The sequence below is a fragment of the Falco punctatus genome (genome assembly GCF_963210335.1).
Source record: "Falco punctatus genome assembly, chromosome: 4".
Lineage (NCBI taxonomy): Eukaryota > Metazoa > Chordata > Aves > Falconiformes > Falconidae > Falco > Falco punctatus.
In genome coordinates, this window is record NC_137583.1 from 29,763,876 (window position 1) to 29,782,781 (window position 18,906).

The 18,906-nt window shown below is 44.0% G+C and overlaps 1 protein-coding gene across 4 annotated transcripts in view; it reads right to left on the bottom strand.

Moving 5' to 3' along the window:
- SDK1 (sidekick cell adhesion molecule 1) overlaps positions 1–18,906 on the bottom strand; it is a gene marked incomplete at its 3' end in the record, with an annotated part of 406,390 nt that overhangs the window by 47,054 nt on the left and 340,430 nt on the right. For all 4 annotated transcript variants that reach the window (XM_080382366.1, XM_080382367.1, XM_080382368.1 and 1 more), the window contains 5 exons: positions 13,479–13,673; positions 8,996–9,197; positions 6,870–6,973; positions 5,059–5,129; positions 125–260 (listed from right to left, as the gene is read on the bottom strand). In XM_080382366.1, the coding sequence (XP_080238492.1) occupies positions 125–260; positions 5,059–5,129; positions 6,870–6,973; positions 8,996–9,197; positions 13,479–13,673 (708 nt within the window). The remainder of the gene's footprint in view (positions 1–124; positions 261–5,058; positions 5,130–6,869; positions 6,974–8,995; positions 9,198–13,478; positions 13,674–18,906) is intronic.

The following is an 18,906-nucleotide window of genomic DNA, read 5'->3' on the forward strand; positions in this document are numbered from 1 at the left end:
AATTATCCCCAGGTCTCTCAGACACAACGGTGTGTTATTTCCATGGAGCAAAAGGGCATACGGTGCCCGGTATAATGATGGATTACCATTCTGGGGTATCATAGGGCCCCAAACACAGGCTTACGTGTGAGCTCTGCTCTTAAAGCTGAAGGGTTCTGGATGGTTTTGGATTCTGTTCCAGATCCAGTGTCGTAATCCAGCTCCCGGTAGTAGATCCGGTATCCCAACAGCAAGCCGTTTAGACTCTCAACTTTGGGAGGCTGAAAAACATTCAGGTTAAGAACAGAATTGTTAAGGTGTGCATCGCATCCAACATCCATCACAACGGGCAGCAGCGGACACCAGTCCTGCACGAAGGGACACCATGCTCCCTGCTGAAAATAGCCATTGGTAATGCACAGGGTCAAAGGCTGTGTCATTTGGAAAACACATTAAAGGCAACTTTAATGATTTTACTCAGCTGTGGCAATTACAAAAGGCTCTTTACTCAAAACCTGACACCTGATGTACTACGCTGAGAGCTAAGCTCCTTTCCTTCTCGGTCCATGGGAACTTTTGTGTGATAATTTACTTAAACGTGTCCTTGAAAATGCATGTTGCTGGCCACCACCAGCGGAACAGTAAACCAGCACTTCACTTCTTCCAAGATGAAAAGAAATAAATAAATTTGTCAAAGACAGAATTCCTTTTGTGGCTATTTTCCTTGGGGACTTCTCATAGGACATTCTTCATTCGCCATTATTTTACTGAAAGACTGATGAGAGAATAACAAAGAATTGGTGTATTTGGGCTTTAATTAGGAAGATGAAAATAGGTCTCATAGCCTCAGAGAGGCATTTAGCGAGGAGTCACGGTGTGATGGACTTTGGTGCGTTGTACAGGTCCAGTCCCACAGGCAATCCCAGCCCCTCCCCAGCAGCATGGAGCAGTGCAGTGTGTATGGCCATTGCACCGGCTCTGATAGGAGGGTTTTTTCTTCTGCAACATGCTGGGAGATGCTCAAAGACATAGCGCCTCAGCAAGGATTCTTCAGCAGCCCCTCACATCTTCCTTCGGGTGCTGACACACACTGAAAAGGCCATTTTTGTCTGAATGGCTTGCTTAAATAGAGACAAGCAAAGGGCTTCTTCATGTTTGGGAAAAAAAATACTTTCATGAGTCTAACACAAGCTAAGAACTGCAGAGAAGATGCCCTGAGCCATCTTCTAAAGATTCTTGTGCTGAAATTTAAGGGGCTGAAAATATAAAGGATTTTAATGATGATCTTGCCTTTAATCCAGAAAGATCCCTAGCAGTCTTTGCTAAGGGAACCCTTCTGTCCATTGTGGACAAATTAATTGCTGGTGTGAAATGCTGCCACAATAGAAGGTAATACCACATCTAATTTTAATGAAGAAACTAAGAATACTTTTACAGGAAAGAAGGAAGATATTTGGTAATAACCTAGCATTCCGCTTCCAGAAATGACAAGAATTTTCCATTACTTCAGCACGATGGCAAATGGAAAGAGGGGGCTGTCCCATCTCAGTGCAAAGGACTTTGCTTTGGGTGAGGGCTGAAAGAATTAAGTAGAAAGACTGCAGTTTATGGAAACCAAACAAGAAAATTATGTGAACCAGCGTGTAAGAAAGCTCTACAGCTACCAGGAAAAAGAGCAGAAACTGCTCCCGCAAGAAGCTGCCTTCTTTTGCAGCTGTCCTGCCCAGAGCCTGCTGAAAGCAATCCAAATAGCCCCAAGATCCCGCAGTCCTTGCTCTGCATGGCTGGAGAACCTCATTCATCATTGTTTCACGCTCATTATTTTGCTCCATCCTTTGGAGAAGCTCTGACTACCTTTCACTGTTATTTAGCATCCGCACTACAGAATGATTCAGGAACACAGGATTGCGAGGGACCTCAGCAATCAGCAGGACTGGGCCCTCAGGACTGCAGAGAGTCAGCTCCTTACTGTCCCTGTCACAAACAGCAACCTCCACCAGAACACGGGCTGAGTTTTCTGCTTCCCAGTATTCCTGTTGGAAAGCTGTTCCAAGCCTCACTGCTTGGGTGGTTAGAAACATGCATTTAATTTCTAATCTAAACAATTCGTAGCTAGTTTATAACCATTTGTTCCTGTGCTAACTCTGCCTTTTGGGTTCAACTGTTCTTCTCCCTACGGGGTGTTTACTCCCATGATGTATTTTAAAAAGGGCAATCATATTCCCTCGCAGACTCCATTTCACAAGGCAAATAAATCAACCTCTTGTACAACAGCCTTTCCTAGCTGAGCCCCGTGTCCAAGGGATGGAGCAAACAGACCACAGTTTGTCCAGGGCTGCCTGGCGACACCATGGCTCAGGGACCAGCTGAAATGTTCTCCTCTGCAAGGTGGAGATGACAAGCTGTGGTTTACTGGCAGTTACTGGTATATCTATTGTGATCTTTCTTTTTTCTTTCTCTTTTCCAATCTTTTGACTTTTCTCTCTTGTTTTCTGTATTACACTGAAGTTGTTTTAATTGTGATGGGGCAGAGAAGGGCTCCACAGCATGGCAGCATCCTTCCCTCCCCCTCTCCTGGCAGGGAGGGGTCCCAACGCAAGGCACCAGGACTGCCTTCTCCAGAGACAGGGTGAAGGGAGGCACTTGAGTGTATCACCACGGAGGAGAGAAGGTGCAAGAAAACAGAACCTGTCCAGCAAGGAAATAAACTTCACATAACAAAAAAATACTGTGAACATTAAATGGATTTGTATTTTAAGTTAATCACTACCTAGAAGGAAGGTGCTCTTGGAAAGATTCAATGTCTTTTTCCTATTTCAAATATTAATACCTTTTTTTTTTTTAAATAATAATAAAAAAAATGAGGTGGAATATCCTACAGAATCTTAAAAAGAAAACACTGCTGAAGCTGAGAAAGAGACTGTTACTCCCTGCTCTGCTATATAACTGCCTAACAGATAACGCTTAATTCCTTATTGTGGTACCAAACGTTTTTCTTTCATGTGATTCTCCATTTTTTCCTTCCTTTAAATTTAGGACAGGAAAGCTCAGAAAATAGATGGCTTGAAAATGGTCTTTCTCCTTGCAATGGAAATGTTGGTTCTTCCCTGAAAAGGGTACTCTGCTAAAAGGTCAGGTCTTCCCCTTCCTAGCTGTCTTTCATGGACAAAACTCTGCTTTTGATGTAATGGATTATTTAGGATTTTGTAGGAAGGCCTGAGGGATCTGCTGAAATAGGTAAAATGATTACGAGTAGCAGCCTGAAATGTACAGAAGTAAGAGAAACATTTTTGTGCTGTTTAAAAATAATTAAAAAAAAAAAAAGACTGAAATGTTAAGTTTGAATAATTGTTATCTTTAAGGTAGAAGCAGAACAGAACATGATCCTGATGTCAACTGTAACATCCTTCACATCGGAAATAACCTTGCATTATTGATAAAACAGACCTCAATGGAAATTACTTATTTTCTTCCTACTTTAAATTTAAAAATAATGGACTGATTGGACCAAGCAGCTGAAAGCACAGATAGTGCATCTAGAGTTTGTTTTGTGAATTATTAAAACAGCTCAAAGTTAAAAATTTAGCGTTGCTTGGAAATCTACTCTCCCATTTAGCTTGACTACTGTTTTCAGTTTACATTATTTCTTAGACACTGCTGTGAAACTTCCTCTTAATTGGAGGCTATTGTGGGACTTGAAGATTTTTGTTTATTTGAAAAATATAGTACGGCTGAATTACCAGGACCTATTAATATATATGTAGTAATGACATATAATCGCCCACAACTCCCTTGAGATGGCTCTGGCACAGCAACCCCATTTCATTTTCATGAAATAAAAAGCATCCAATTACCTAAACAACCACCTATTTCACATTAACTACACACCAATAATCAGTCAATTGGGGGAATGTTTATTTCTGTGGTACATCACGCCTCACATCCTCCTTGTCCTCTCTGGGTATACCTTTTTCCCTTCGCTGGGGGCTTTATTTGTAGGTGGGGTGGTAGATTTACATCTCCCCATAATTCCTTTGGTAAAACTGTTCAACATGTCTTCTATTTGTCCAACATGCTGTAAGCAATGTTGTTGCTTACTATTATGCTTCGTGAACTTGGGCCAGCAACTCAGCAGTACAGCCAGGCATATTTTTAAAGTGCTGCTGCATAGCAATAAACAGACCCTCATACATATATTTTTTTTTCCAAAAATGCAAGGAGCCCCATCTGTACTGTAAACGCATATGTACATTTTTCACTATAATGCAATCTGTCCAAAGTCATCCTTATTATGTGTGTGGGACATTGTCTCAGGAGCAGGGTGGCAGAGGCTTTCCAGGCTAGGTGACGGATAACGCACAGTACCCCACTGGGTTCCCTCTATTAATGCTCACTCTGCAAAAAGAAGCCTCAGGCACTGGGTCACAAAATGTTCCAGCATCTCCCAGGAGGTCAGTATTGAAAGATAAAGGCAGGCAGAGGCAAGGCTTACATAAAGCGCAGGCTTGGCACGAATACTTTCACATCCAACTCGGAGATATTGCGGAGAGCTCAAACTTCCTTCCTTTTCTCTGAAGAAATCTCAATTTTTAGCCCTCAAAGAGCCAAGAGGGCATGTGGAGTTCCTCAAAGGCACGAGCAGGATCTCGGGCACAGTCTGTGCTTCTGATCATTTCAGCAGCTGAAGGAGGCGCTATGCAACGCGGAGGGAAGCGAGCTGTTCACCGCTCAGCTGTACCGCTGCCGCGCTCCGGTGAGTGTTTGCCGTGGAAAGGTGCATGTCCGTCGGCATCGATGAAAGGGCAGTACAAGTAGTGATCTTGGCCACTGCTACAGAAACTCCTTCCCCTCCCAAGCTTTCCCTCATGGGGCACAAAGTAAAAGCAATTGCCAGAAATTTCCATCCGTCACCAAAATCCCTGCCTGGATCAGGGAAATAAGGAAGCAGCTGCAGTCTTTCAACTTTACTGCTGCACTTCCAGCTCAGGAAAATGGCCCTTGCCACGCACCATAAATATCAACAAGTCAAAGCAACCAAAAAATTGTTCCAGAACTATCAAGATTTCTCATTGTACCTACCTGCCACTGCACAAGGACAGATGAAGTCGTGTGGGGAGTTACCAACACGGAACTGGGTGGTTCACCTGGAACTAAATACGAAAGGTAGGTAAGCAAAGCTGTTACAGCCACAGGCTGGGGAACGGGCAGCTTTTCTTCACCAGGTTCTCCTTCCTCACTGGTGAAGAAAACCTTCTATCCCAGCTACCGTGTGGTGGGTCTCAAACGCCATGCTGTGGATATGAACATTGCCAGCCACTTCTCGTTCAGCTCTCACTCTACCTATGGCCTTGGCAACTTGAGCAGGAATAAAAGAAAAAGCTGAGGGCGTAAATCTAGAGGAAGCTGCAGCGTGCCAGCTGCTCCCAAACAACTGGATACATACTTGAGGGGAAGCTGAACCACCTGTGTGTGTGCTTGGAAGCGCGAGCAAACCAATTCCAAAATTGCCATGATACTATTCCCACAGCTGGGGCAAGCCCACCTTGGTTTTAGGAGTCTGTGTGACATAGTCACAGATTATTTTAGTTGGGACACCTGGATCTGCCATGGGTTAAGCCGTGCCTGTGCCCATGGCCTGCAGCACATACACACAGGCTGCAGCAGCTCAAACACGGAGAAGGGAAGGCTTATCAGGAGCTGACAGCCCGCCGCAGTGCAATGCTCTAGTGGCAGCACCAGGTTTGCTCAGCAGAATAAAAGTGCAGTTTGTTATGGAGGTGAGAAGCTCTCACAATGTTTCCCTGCTGTGAGAGTCCAAGCACAACTCTGGATTCACCATAGCTAAATTCAAAGAGAATTGAAAATAAAATTTTAAATTCTGAAACAGTGAGTCAGTGCTGTCTCATTAGTACCAGTTACAGCCCACACCAATACAGCAGACACTCTTCAGGAAGGTCAGGATGTCTTTAAAAGGCTGCCAGGCACATTATTCAAGTATTACGTGTGTTCTTGTTTAACTTAGGATACTCCTGAACTCTGTCCTCCGATTTCTAATTTCAAGATCACATTCTCTCAACATTCATTTGCAAAACTGTTTCCTATTTTTGTACTTCAGTGTCGTACTTAACTAGTCATTCCTTGAGCTGTATGAAATTCTGGCTGATTCCTAGCACCATATATACATACATATATAAATATGCACCCCAGTATTACCCCGTTTCCCAGGCTAAGAGTAAATACCGATGCTTTTTCACACTTTGCAGAGCTCCTTTCTCCATTCAAGACATCAGAGCTACTTCTGCATTCAGACATTGACTTTATACAATCAAGGAATTAGAAGCTGATCTCTAAGGCTAAAAATAAAAGCCTTGTCAATGTCATTCACAGTTTATTAGCCCTGATCTGCAGGATTAAATGTTCATGTTTCTAGGAGCTTCATATTCTTTCTTACTTACACCTCAGCAATTTTGCCATATTGCAGACTGATGTGGATGGTGAGTGAAAACAATTGAAGAAACTTCTTCAAAAGTATGTGTGGTTCTGCATTTATTTTTAATGATCTCTTGTAAATTATTCAATTTCTGCAAAGATAATGGTTAGTGCAAAGTTTGGAAGCCAATCAAATGGAGTTTAATTCCATTTTGAGACTCCTGAAAGAACGATTCATTATCAGAGGGCACAGCAGGACACTTAAGGCTGCCTGTTATTAATTCAGCCACATCTCATTACTACCTGTATCAATCTCCTATGAACAAAACCACATTGGCTGTTCAATTTTCGCTCCGCAGTCCCAGTGGAGAACACATTACAGCCAGTCCAGCAAACCCCAGAGCACTGGGGAGCGCCCATCCCACGGCGATGCCCCCCGTGTGCCTCTCCTCGTTGCTTACCGTCCTGCAGAGTTGTGACCGCCTCCGTCTCCGTGCTGAAGTCGCTGTCTCCGATGTCATTGGTTGCTTTCACTCGCATTTTGTAAGAGGTGAAGGGGTTCAAGCTGTGGAATGTAAAAAAACCCAACACAGCTGAGGGATGAAATCTCCCCACATCATCACAACCTGCCCCAGAATGAGCCTCTGCAGAGACCCTGCCCCTTGGAACTGAAGTCATTGAGTGGTTTGTCTCTTCTCCATGTCGCCTCTTCCTTGCAGCATCCCACAGCTTCCCATGATGCAGGGGTGTTCGCGCCCTTGCTGCCACCAGTGTCTTCTCAGATTTCCACTGGCCTGAGCTCCTGAAAACACGCAGACTCACAGCTGAGTCGGGCTTCAGAAAACACCCAGGACACTGCAGTTCACGGGAGCAGCTTGTGACTGGGGCTTGTTGGGAAGGACAAGATGAGAGCCGTGTATGGCTGGACAAAACCTGGCTTTCAAAGGTGCTTTGCCTGAGATAGCCTCAAACCAGCTCTGTGGGTCAGCTCATCCTCAGGGCATGGATGGGGATGAGAGGCAGGAGGAGGCAGGGAAGGTGCCCAGGGTCAGCCAGAGCCCAGCAGGCACTGGAATTCAGAGCACCAGCCTTTGGACTAATCTTCTAGACCATCCCGTTTGATTAGTGCATTTTATTCTTACTGAATTTCAAATTAATGCTATTATCTGGATGACTTAATAAAGACCCTAACAACAGGTTCCTTGCAGCTCTTTTCTCTGTGCAGTGCTTTAAGATCTGCAGAGAGTGATTTCCAGCTGACATAACCTTCGCAAAGGTTCTTCTGCCTTGGCTTGGCAGGGGAAGGTGTAGAGGAGGCTGCCTCTCAAGTCGCATGCAGAGGCTAGAAATGCAGAGCTGTAAGTTACAGGGGATTTAGCTAATTAATTGGTAGTGTCCAGCCATCAGCTGGCAGTTGTAACACCGACTACAATCCCAAGTAAAGTTACTTGTAAGGAATGATTAAACAGCAAGGGATAATGCGTTCTGAGGGACAGCACTCTCGCATCACGCACATGCTACTCTTCTGGATTTTCACAGGAAAATGCTTTTAGCCAGGGGGAGAAGAAATCTTTTCCACTAGTGCCACCCTATTAGGACACCATTACTTACCTACAGCAACTTGAATAACTTGAATCGTCTTTTCTTGATCTTTTGTTTTCAGTAATGCCAAGTCTAAATGACATAGCTGGTTTCCTTGATTTTACAGGTTTTGACTAGAAAGATACCAGATATAATTTGGGGTGCGTATAACACCTCCAAGGTCAATGAATCAGGTCTATATTTGTCCCTGTAACTGTCAAATTGTCTTTTTTTTCTGCACAGATGAAAGGATAGCAATGTATCTGCATCTTCTAGCAGATGATCGGTGAGCTACCATATGCCATAGCTACTGATGTTCTTATAACAGACCTGAAAAATCCATATCTGAATGCTTTCCATACTTGACTCACCAAAAGCTCACAGCCTTTTGGAAATAATCTGATTTGTACAAGCTTGTCAACAGAGGAAATGGACGGCAAAACAAGTACCTTCTCACAGACATTCAATTGCTTTTGTAGATGTTACAAGGACTTTAACTACAACAGCAGCACTGAGGCTATAATGAAGCCTGAATAACAAAGTTTAAACATTCTGATTCTATCTATAAACTTCAGTATGGAAAATACAGATAAAAATGGTTCTCATTTCATCTGGAAAAACTTACGTAGAGATAACTGCAATGTAGCATTGAGAGTGGATTTTAACATCAGTCACTACTGAAAGGATTTTTTAACTAGTTGTATTTTACAGAGCATTGTGTAGCTACATATGGTTTAGCCTGAGTAGCATTATCTACAGTGCTGAGCTTTCAGGAAGGGCTTCAAAAAGATACATTGCAATCCAACTTTAATTAGATTTATTGCATGACCTTCAGCAAATCTCTCAACTGCTGCTTGTAACACCACCTCTAAAATGGGAGCAGTGACCTCACTTAACCTCTCTCCCGTCAAAAGACTGTGAAGCTGAGTGATGCTTGCTTTGGTTTCCTAACTGTTGGAAGTGGGAAGTTTGGGAATTTCTATGCTAGCCTGGGATCATATGGTACCTTTCAATAATGCAGGACGTCGCCTCATGGCTGATGGAAGAGGAGTAGGTTTGCCAGTCTCCATTTGGCAGTTCTCGCACTTGTACTGTAAAATACCGTATTGGTGAAGACCCATCGCTTCCTGGGACCCACTTCAACAGCAGACTCCGTGACGACACATCACTCTGGGGGGTCATCACCTGCCTGGGGGGTGCTGGTCGTTCTGCAATTAAACCATAATTCGGTACTTCTTTGAGAGGAAATTCAAGCTAACATGAAACCTGACAGCCTGATCAGATTTTCATAGTGGTAGTGCTATGGGAGACTGAACTTCGGGATCTGCCCCATGAAGAACACAAACCACCTCATTCCTTAACCTCCTACTGCAAAGAAGAGCAGTAAAATCAATTCTTTTCTCCCTGCACAGGACACCATTGAATACACACCTTCCTACATCAAACCTGGGGGGGGGTGTCAGCCTGGTAGGTTAAGGAAGAACCATTAGGACCAGCAGCCAAGCAAACCAAGGAAATCTTTAATGAAACTCAGCTATGCTTCTAGCTGCAATTGCTCTTTTGACAGAATTTGCCTGTAAACTAGTTCACTTTTTAACCTGTGCTTACTACTTGGTACCCTGGGACTACGTTCTTTCTCTGTGTGCTGTGTAGCATCCTCTTCCACCAGCTGCTCCCCAGCTGAAGCATGAAGACAAGGAAGGGATGAGCTGGAACAGGCTGCTGTGCAGCAGAGTCCAAGTATACAACTTGCAGCCAATAATTCCTGTAACGGCTCTCTCTGGCCAGGGACTGGGAACCATCAACAGCTCCTGCTGCTGCTTCCAAAGCCCAGCCTGGGGACAGTGCAGAGCTGGGGGTGAGCACCCACTGCAGTTCACTTCCAGAGCTCCCCAGTTCTTCCCTTCGTGCCCACTAACCCTGAACCTGCAAAACCTTGAGCCTGCAAAACCCAACCAGTGCCTGTGCTGAGGGAGAGCTCTCCAGAGTAATTACCCGTACACCTTTTAGATGAGGCAGGGAATGGAAATGGAGGTATAAGCATGCTGGTCCCCAACTGTTTCAATATAGATCTCCTTTCCCGTCACTGTGTCTCTGCACTCCATCGATTTCAATAGAGAAACTCTATAGAGTGAGGAATAATTGTTTAATTGTTTATCATGAAGATTATTGATTCTGATTAAAATGTGTGGCATGTAATAAAGCAGAAATTGATTGGAGACACCGCAGTGACTTGCTTTTGAGAAGCAATTCAATTCAACTTCATCAGCACTTGTTTCCACGAACACAACTCCGCCTGCCTGATTCCTCACCGCTCCATAGGGCCAGCACTTCGCTGCCTTACCATAAAACCATTTCCTCTATTTTTTGGCATTTCTCTGCAGCATGCTCTTGCTGACACCGGTGCCCAAAGATTTGTAAGCTATCAGCTGGAGGAAGCCCCTGGTGCCGGCAGCCTGCGAGCTGGAGTACAATGCAAAAGGTCAATGCCTTACACTGACAGGCTGAGACAGGTATTCAGGGTTATTCTATCAGAGGAAGCGAGTGTTGTGCAGGGATTTAATACTCTCTGCTGATAAGCTTTAACCAGCTTGCAGTTTTGGGCAGGTCAGATCTTGCTGTCAGTCCCCCATGACTGGGTTTCCTTCTGCGGCTAATGGGAGATCTTAAAATCTCTTGTATGGCAAGACATACTTCCTGACTGTTTGTACAAACCCATTAGTATAAAGAGTTTATTTATGGGAATTTAGCCACGAGCAAATGCTAAGGTGAGCGAATTGCACAGGAATGTAAGGCCAGGCCATGTGACTCAATGGACTACTTTTAATTTCTTGCCGCATTTACATTTTCTGACTCAGTTCTGCTCTGATCACTGGAGTTACTATTCTGAAGGGTAACACACTACTACGTAGATTCAAAGCACTACAGAAGAACCTCTGGAGGATACAGCTACAATGCAAGTCGAGATCTATAAATCACAGGTGTAATTGCAAAATGTAAAGATTTATATTGGGATTATCCAAGGAATATAAAAGGACAAGAGTAACTGATTTTGCTAATTTTTGAGGGAATTTTTGTGTCTGCCTACCTTAGTATCAAGGACTGCACAGAGTATTGAATGAATTTTTATTAATGGAAATCAAATATCTTTTCACTCTAGAATATTTATTGCCATGTACAGAAGTTTCAGGTTTGTTTGTTTATTCACTTGTTAGCAGAATAGCTGCGCTGGATAGATTTCTTTATCATCCCCTCATATCAATCTTGCTGATATGATATTACACAATTCTTCTCTCTACACTTTACATACGGGATCACTTCAGTTAATGCTCCCTGCCTTGGGACTCAGATCCATAGCATGCATAGAGATACAGCAGAGCCATCCATCAAAAAGAGAAAGGGTGCATTTCATACTATGGCTTGCCTATTCAAGATAACCCTAAAGCATCGATAGCAACAAGAGATCATTGTTCCCACAGCAGAGCTGGGAGTTCTGCCTTGAGCTATTGTGTATCCAGCAACAGCTTGTGCATGGTCTGTGAAATCCGAGCACATTTTATTGAAAAGGAGAGGCTCCAAGCTTTGAGTATTCACTTTATTGGGCATGGTGGGGCTTTTTGAAACTTCCATATGTTGGACTTTAAACTTCCACTCTGACAGCAATCAGACAGGGGTGGAAGATACCTTGAGCCAATAAATCTCTTGGATGGACAGTATCTTTAGCAGAGGTGCTTTAAGTTTCCTAACACAGCTCTGGAAGTTGTTTCTCTGAGGACTGCACTGTTACACACTGGGAAGGCTGCACATGACCTAGAGAGCTATGCCAGTGAAAATTTTAACACCAAACAGGCCAGAAGTAGTTGAAGTGCACCCCACAGATCTTGTTGCCTGTTGTTGAACATCATAGACTCATAGGATGGTTTGGGTTGGAAGGGACCTTAAAGACCATTGAGTTCCGACGCCCCGCCATGGGCAGGGACACCTTCCACTAGCCCAGGGTGCCCCCAGCCCCGTCCAGCCTGGCCTTGAGCACTGCCAGGGATGGGGCACCCACAGCTGCCCTGGGCAGCCTGCCCCAGTGCCTCACCACCCTCACGGTAAAGAATTCAGGCCAATGCCCTCTCTTCTTAGAAGTGTTATAGGAAAATAATACGGAAGACATTATTATGTGGGCAAATCCTTACTCTTGTACTAAATGATTTGCAAGGTCTAGAAAGGAGTTAAAACAAGAGATTGCTTAGCAAGCATGTTTTAAGAACTGGAAATAAATGTAACTGGTTGTATTATAGTGCAAGACTTGGGCAAGAGCCAAGACCAGGCACACAAGCACATGCAAAAGTGTTAACAATAGTTGAAAGACATCTGTGGAGGTCTGCCCTGGTTACCTGCTGAAGGGTGCTTCTCTCTGAACTGTGATTTTTATAAATCACAGAAGTTGCATACTTCTAATTTTTGAGAGAGAAGTTTTCTTAAAGATCAATATCCAGACAACTCAACAGATCCCAGCGGCACATGGCACACGATCCAGTGATGCTGGTAACGCTACCCTGGCTAGTTTTGACTTTGCCAGCTCAAGAGACCAGATACATGCTTTGCAGTGGAACATGGCATATAGTACAAGACCAGAAGAAAACCCACACTCCTGTTCCTTACCACTATATTCTCTTTTAGCTCTGAATTACAAAAAAATAAAACCTTCATGCACAAGTAGAAAATATAATTTTTCTAACTGGCATCTCTAGGGATCTGTTCTAAGACTGGGGAATTGAGCAGTTACTTAAGCCAAAGCATTAAAAAAAAACGAGTAATGATGCAGAGCAGATTCTGTAATACCTTATATACCTTTCATATTTTGATACATTTGGTATCTAAGCATCTGGTTTCATTTATACATGTGTAACTGGTGCTTTCTTCAAGTAGGTTCCCCACAGAACAGAACCTGACTGGAGATTCAGAATGCGAATAACCATTTTATGGCTGATGCAAGAAGCAGAAAAATTCTGAGCGATCCAGATGCAAACACTCTGCTCGAGCGTGTGGCAGTGAAAGGCCAGAGAATTTGCTAACACATTAGGTCAGGACTGAGGTACGATGGAGAAGCTGTGGAGAAATCCTGCAAGATCGCCACCTCTCCTTTTGCATTCTCTAATCAATATAATTCATCCATCACTTACTTTCTTAAGATTGCAATCTTTCTAGAAAATGAGAGAGCTGAAAAAAGATCTGACTGCCGGAGGAGGCTGCGTATGGCCAATATAGCAGCTGATGGAAAAATCAATCTCCAACAGCCTGGCAGGTTAGAAGAACTGTGTCTCATAAAGTCTGTCTTGCTCACCAGGTTTCTCAAATCATGATGGTTTGGGGCATGTTTATGGGGTGAGAGGGAGGAGCTGCACAGGCTGTAGCTTGTTATTAAAGTTCCCCTAAACGCAGCGCAGACTCCAATGCATGCAACAGCAAGTACCTCAACCTGTGGCTGCAAGCATTACCTCTTTTTTCTGTTGTGATCACTGTGGCTTCCAGAGGCTCCCCCCAGCCCTGCCTGGTCTTGGCAGATGTCCGGAAGATGTATGCTGACTCAGGGGTGAGATCCGTAGCAGTAAACTGCCTGACTGTTGAGCCAACCTCCACCGTCGTGAACTTGTTCGGGCTGCTGCTGGCCAGTCGGTAGGCAATCTGGTACCCTGAAGTCACAGCATCAATGAGAGAGAGAGAAAGGGTTAGGGTTTTCTTCCAGCAGAAGAGCACCAAAACTACTATTAGTTTAACATAATTGTTTCTCTGAGACCGGAATGAAGCAATTTACTTCCTTTAGTGTTATAAACCACTGCTATGTGGCAGTCCTCCCCCAGTCAGGTGCTGTACCTTATGAGGAAATCATACACAGCGGTGCACACAGGGGTCTATTGAATATGATCTGCAATAAAGCTGATTGCACTTGCCATCCTTGATACCAACGTGATAGAAAACCAGTTTAATCCTTCCTGAGGATACTGGTACCTTTTCAGAAAGGCAAAGGAACAGACTCCGTGCAACTGATGTCACCTGGTTGAGCCAGTTCAAGCCGACACTCTCAGCTCTCAGCTTCCCCTGCCCCAGCACAGCCGCGCACAGGCACACGTGGACGCACACACGCTCGTGCTGCTCTGCCCTCTCACAGCTGCAGCACCGGCTCGAGCTAAAGGTTCTTCAGCTGCAGCACAGCTGGATTGCCCAAACTGTGCAGCCTTCATACCGCTCAAGTAAAGGCTTGCTCCTGCTTTTGCACTTGCCTTTTCCCAGCTCTCCCACTCCCCTGTAACTGCCCGGCGAGCGCTGACCCTTCTCCTCTTCTGCCATTCAACGCTGCTGCCCTTACCCACAGCCCAAAGCAGCAGCCCGCAAGCTGTGAGGTCCTGCCTCAACCATGCGGCACTTAATAATCAATTTTGTTGATGCCTGTAAGTGATAATCCCCAGTCCAACCTGCCTGACAATTAGGAGTTCACAGTTTAGCCTGTATTATTAATGATTCAACTGTGCAAAGGAGGGCTTTCCAGAGTTCTCACGCACCACTAGCAACAACTGTCCCCCGAAGAGGATCTGCCAAATGTTCAAACCCATTCTGTAAACCCAGCAATTTAATCAGGCTCTCACTTCTGGAGCTCAATGGTAACTTTCCGTCCAGCTGCTGACTTCCAAAATCAATTAATACCAGAACTGGTGTGGGGCTTTATTGCACAAGCTGAATACAGTTGTATGATTAAACGCTTCACAGAGTTAAGACAGGGCAGAGGGCAGCCAACAAATCCAAATCAAACCAGCTGAAAACAAAACAGTCATGACATGATTCTGCCAACCCTCTGCTCATCTTCCCAATGACCGAAAGGGGTCTGCAGCACCTGAGACCATCTCTTTCTCTTGGAATTAATATCCCAGCTAGAGCCTGAACTCCCACCACATTTTGGCTGTAACAAGAACAAGGGGAGCCAAACCCCGCGTGCTTCCTTCGTGAAGGTCAGTGCATGAATATGGAGGGTTTCATCTTACCTGTGGCTATTAGACAAAGTCAATGACATTTGTTTCCCACTGCAAATATGCCACATGCCCACTCACAGAGAAGGCAGAAACAGAGTTCCTGCACTCTCCTGAATGAATGCCATGCTTGCGTGTGGTGCACGTTGTCACAAACACTGGAATTAAATTGGGATACAGATGGTATTAATTTTGGTGTGCTGACTCACAGTGCTGTTGACTATGCACCAGAGTTCCCTTGTCCTTTTTTTTTCTTTGGCAGCTGCTAGGGGAGGTGGGGCAACAGCCAGAGCTGCCTCGCATAGAACGAATTTGATCACAGCAATACCTCAAAGGGTGAACTTGGCTTTTCTAAGCATCTGTGGCTTCAGACTGTGCTCCTGCAGGCTGAGGTTACAAACAGGTTTGGGAACAGAGCCGAGTCACTGCAGTGCCTTAATGTGCTCTGGGCACCCACATTTGAAGGTGAGCATCGTGAGCATCAGCAGCGAGAGGCTCCCGGCACCCTAGTGGGCTCACCCCGTGCTGCCTGGGGTACCCTCGCACGCCGTGGCTGTCAGTTTGCTAGGCATATTCCTACAGCACCATTTCCACAGCCGGGTGGCTAGCATTAGACTCCTTAAGGGCCCGAAGGAACATTGTAGGAGGAGTGGCTAAGGATTTGGGCTTGTCTAGGTTGGAAGAAAGGAGGCTGAGGAGCGGCTTCATTGCTTTCTGCAGCTTCCTGAGGAGGGGCTGTGGAGAGGGGGATGCTGAGCTCTTCTCCCTGGTATCCAGCGATAGGACACATGGGAATGGTCCAGAGCTGCACCAGGGCATGTTTAAACTGGACATTGGGAAGCACTGAGGGTAGTCAGACACTGGAACAGGCTTCCTAGAGAGGCGGCCGATGGCCTGAGCCTGCCAGTGTTTAAGAGGCATCTGCAGAATGCCTGTAACACCGCGCTTTAACGTGGCCAGGGCTACATGTTCACCATCGGGCCCTTCCAACTGAAACAGCCTGTGCTACACCAATAAATAAAAAAGTGATTTTTTTCGAGCTCCTGAGCATGCTTAGATCCTAGTAAAGTCTTAGTGTCTTACACTTCGAACATTTTGATTTTTTCCACCTGCAAATACTTCCTTTTATCCACGGCACCAGCTCTCCCATTACTGGTCCAATACATTTCATGACAGGATTTCTGTACCTTTAATACTATAACACTTTGATCATTTTAAAGCCCACGGAAAGACAGATATCAACGGGGAGAAGTAACCAAGATACTACAATCGTTTTTGTTTATACAGATATGAAGAATGTGGGAGTAAAAACCCCGGTGCAGGATCTTAATAAGGGGGAAAAACAGTCAAAGAAAAGCACTGGGGAATTTTTGCAGCAGCAGGAAACATGAAGGAAGAAATGACTAAGATGGCTAAAGAAGTTTGATAAAGGGACATAAGACGTAAAGAAAAAGACCTGGAGGGAAACAGAGAATATTAAAAGAATAGAAAAGTTGATTTATCTAGTTATTAAAAGATAAGTATGATATCTGGGACATATCCTTGTCAAACAATTTCCTCTCTTTTCTAAACCTTTGTAAAATATAAAGTGTAGTTAAAATGTAAGGAGGGAATAGAAAGATAACTATTTACTGCCAAATGGTGGTACTTGTGCTGGAAAGCCAATTACAAACACGTTCAGATTAGGCAAAGGAACACATACATATCTAGGCCATTGTAATAAGTTACACAAGAGTGGATCCTTGGCTAGTGTAGAAACTAATTTAGCCATGAGAAAGGAGAAATCACTTGTCACAGCCTGTCTCCCTGACAGGCTCCACAAACGCCCTTTCAATGCAACCCTGTGAAAGAGGGTATCAGCCCTCACTCTCCTCTCCTACGTCTGCCGCTTGGCTGATGATCTGGGTAAATATCTATTTTCCTGGATATCTCAGGCAGAGCTTACACAACCAGAGCCGTCACCTTTACGGATTTCCTCAGAAACTTGACACTTTCCTTGGTCTAATTTGAAGGTACATATCCAAGCTCTGCACCTGAACTCAGCTCACTCCCATTGCTACCTACAACCCACCTGAGAGACAGCCAGTATCTTAATTTTGATCCCCTACATCACCTTCTCCTATTCGATGTTTTGGATCAGCCAGGATACATAGCGCCATAAAAAGCATCACTTTTCTTTTTTCTGAGTGGCACAGAAGACACAGTATTTAAACTACAGCTTGGATAATAATCAGGGCTAATGCAAGATCAAAAAGATAAATTTATTAAGTTGATGAATTTTAGCAACAAGGGATGGAAGAAGACAGGAAATGTTAAGTGAAATCAAATGAGGCAAATCAATAGAGGTAAATGGAAAGTGTTCAAAGAGAAATTAACGTATGCTCGAGGGCTATAAGAGGCAATAGCTACAATTGCTGCAGTGAAGGAATAAGGAAGTTTCCTTCCTTGACTAGATTATGACGATAAGATGATGCAGATATAGTAAAAAAAAATAATCAAATATTCTTAAAGAAAGTAAAATCTTTAAAAGGTGATCAGAGCAAACGTTTTTAGGAAAGGAGTATCTTACAGCAAATGAACCATCTGGAAGGTCAGTGAGAAGAATTCATTTTGTTTTCTTAATTTTATTCCCATATCACGTTATATCCCAAACCTCTTCTGCTGTTGGGAGTTCTGCTGTTCACAGGCTACAACAGCATTAAAAAAGCCCTGAAAGATCAACTCTTCAGGAGTTTATTTATTCATTGAAACTAGGCTTATTTCTTGCATTAGCATATTTTCAAGTATTTTTTGCACAACTGCAAGCAGTTTCATGAGCTATGCTTTCTGAACTCAATAAATGGCAACAGTCTGAACCGCCTGTTAAATGTTAGGTCATTGTAACACAACCAGTGGATTCCCCAAAGCAAACAGGCAAGAAGATGACAACACATCATGAATATAAAAAAGCTTTCAAGCTCATCACCATACAAAACCCTTCAGAACTGACAGCACCCATTCATGCAGGCCATGGTGCAGCAGAGATACAAACACTTATTAATTTGTCACAGAACTTAAGGAAAGCCAAATGATACTGGGAGGTGACGGGCTGCCCAGTGGAGCAGCAATCCAGTTTGTTGATTTTGCTGCTTATCTGATTAAGGGCCAGTGGGTGTGCAAAGGCAGTGTAGGATCAAAATATGAATTTGCAAACGTGGATTACTTTCAGTTTTGGTTCTAATTCTTAGTGCAGTTCTTACACTCTTTTGCAATAAGCTTCAGGTAAACGCTAAATACAAGGACACCATGAGAAATACTAACCAGGGCCTGGAAGGATGCAGGGTGGGCTCTCACTTTCAGGGAAGCTCATAGCTAGAGGTGTATGTATGCACATCAATGCATCATTTTTCCTCAACAGCATTTGAAGGAACTGTGTTGGGTGATAGCTGAACACAGCGCAGAAAAGAAGACAGAGTGAAGCCTCAGATGGTTAGCATAACATTCCCAAAAGGAGAAATGGAAATATCTAGCAGTCTTCCGCAGTAAAATATTTAAACAAACAAACAAGTGGTTTTCCTTTTGGTGCCTGCCAGTATTTCATCCTGCTAATCTCTCTCTGAAATGCTAGAACATGTTTTGATATAGATTACAAAAATGTTAGCTGCAAAGGTGCTTGTACACTCGGAGGACAAAGCTAGCAGAGCAGGAACATTAGTTCAAAGGCTCCGAATTTAAGTTCTCTTGCAAAGCAAGTGTTTTTCCTTTCCAACCCCACCAGTGAATAGAAGGGCACTGTGCAAAATCACATTAACTTATTAATTTCAACAACACTACTTCAGTGCACTTGACTGTGGGGGTTACGGTGGTGTTTTGAAAGTTCATTACAGTAATGAGATCTAAAAGGTGAACAGGAAAAAAACCAACC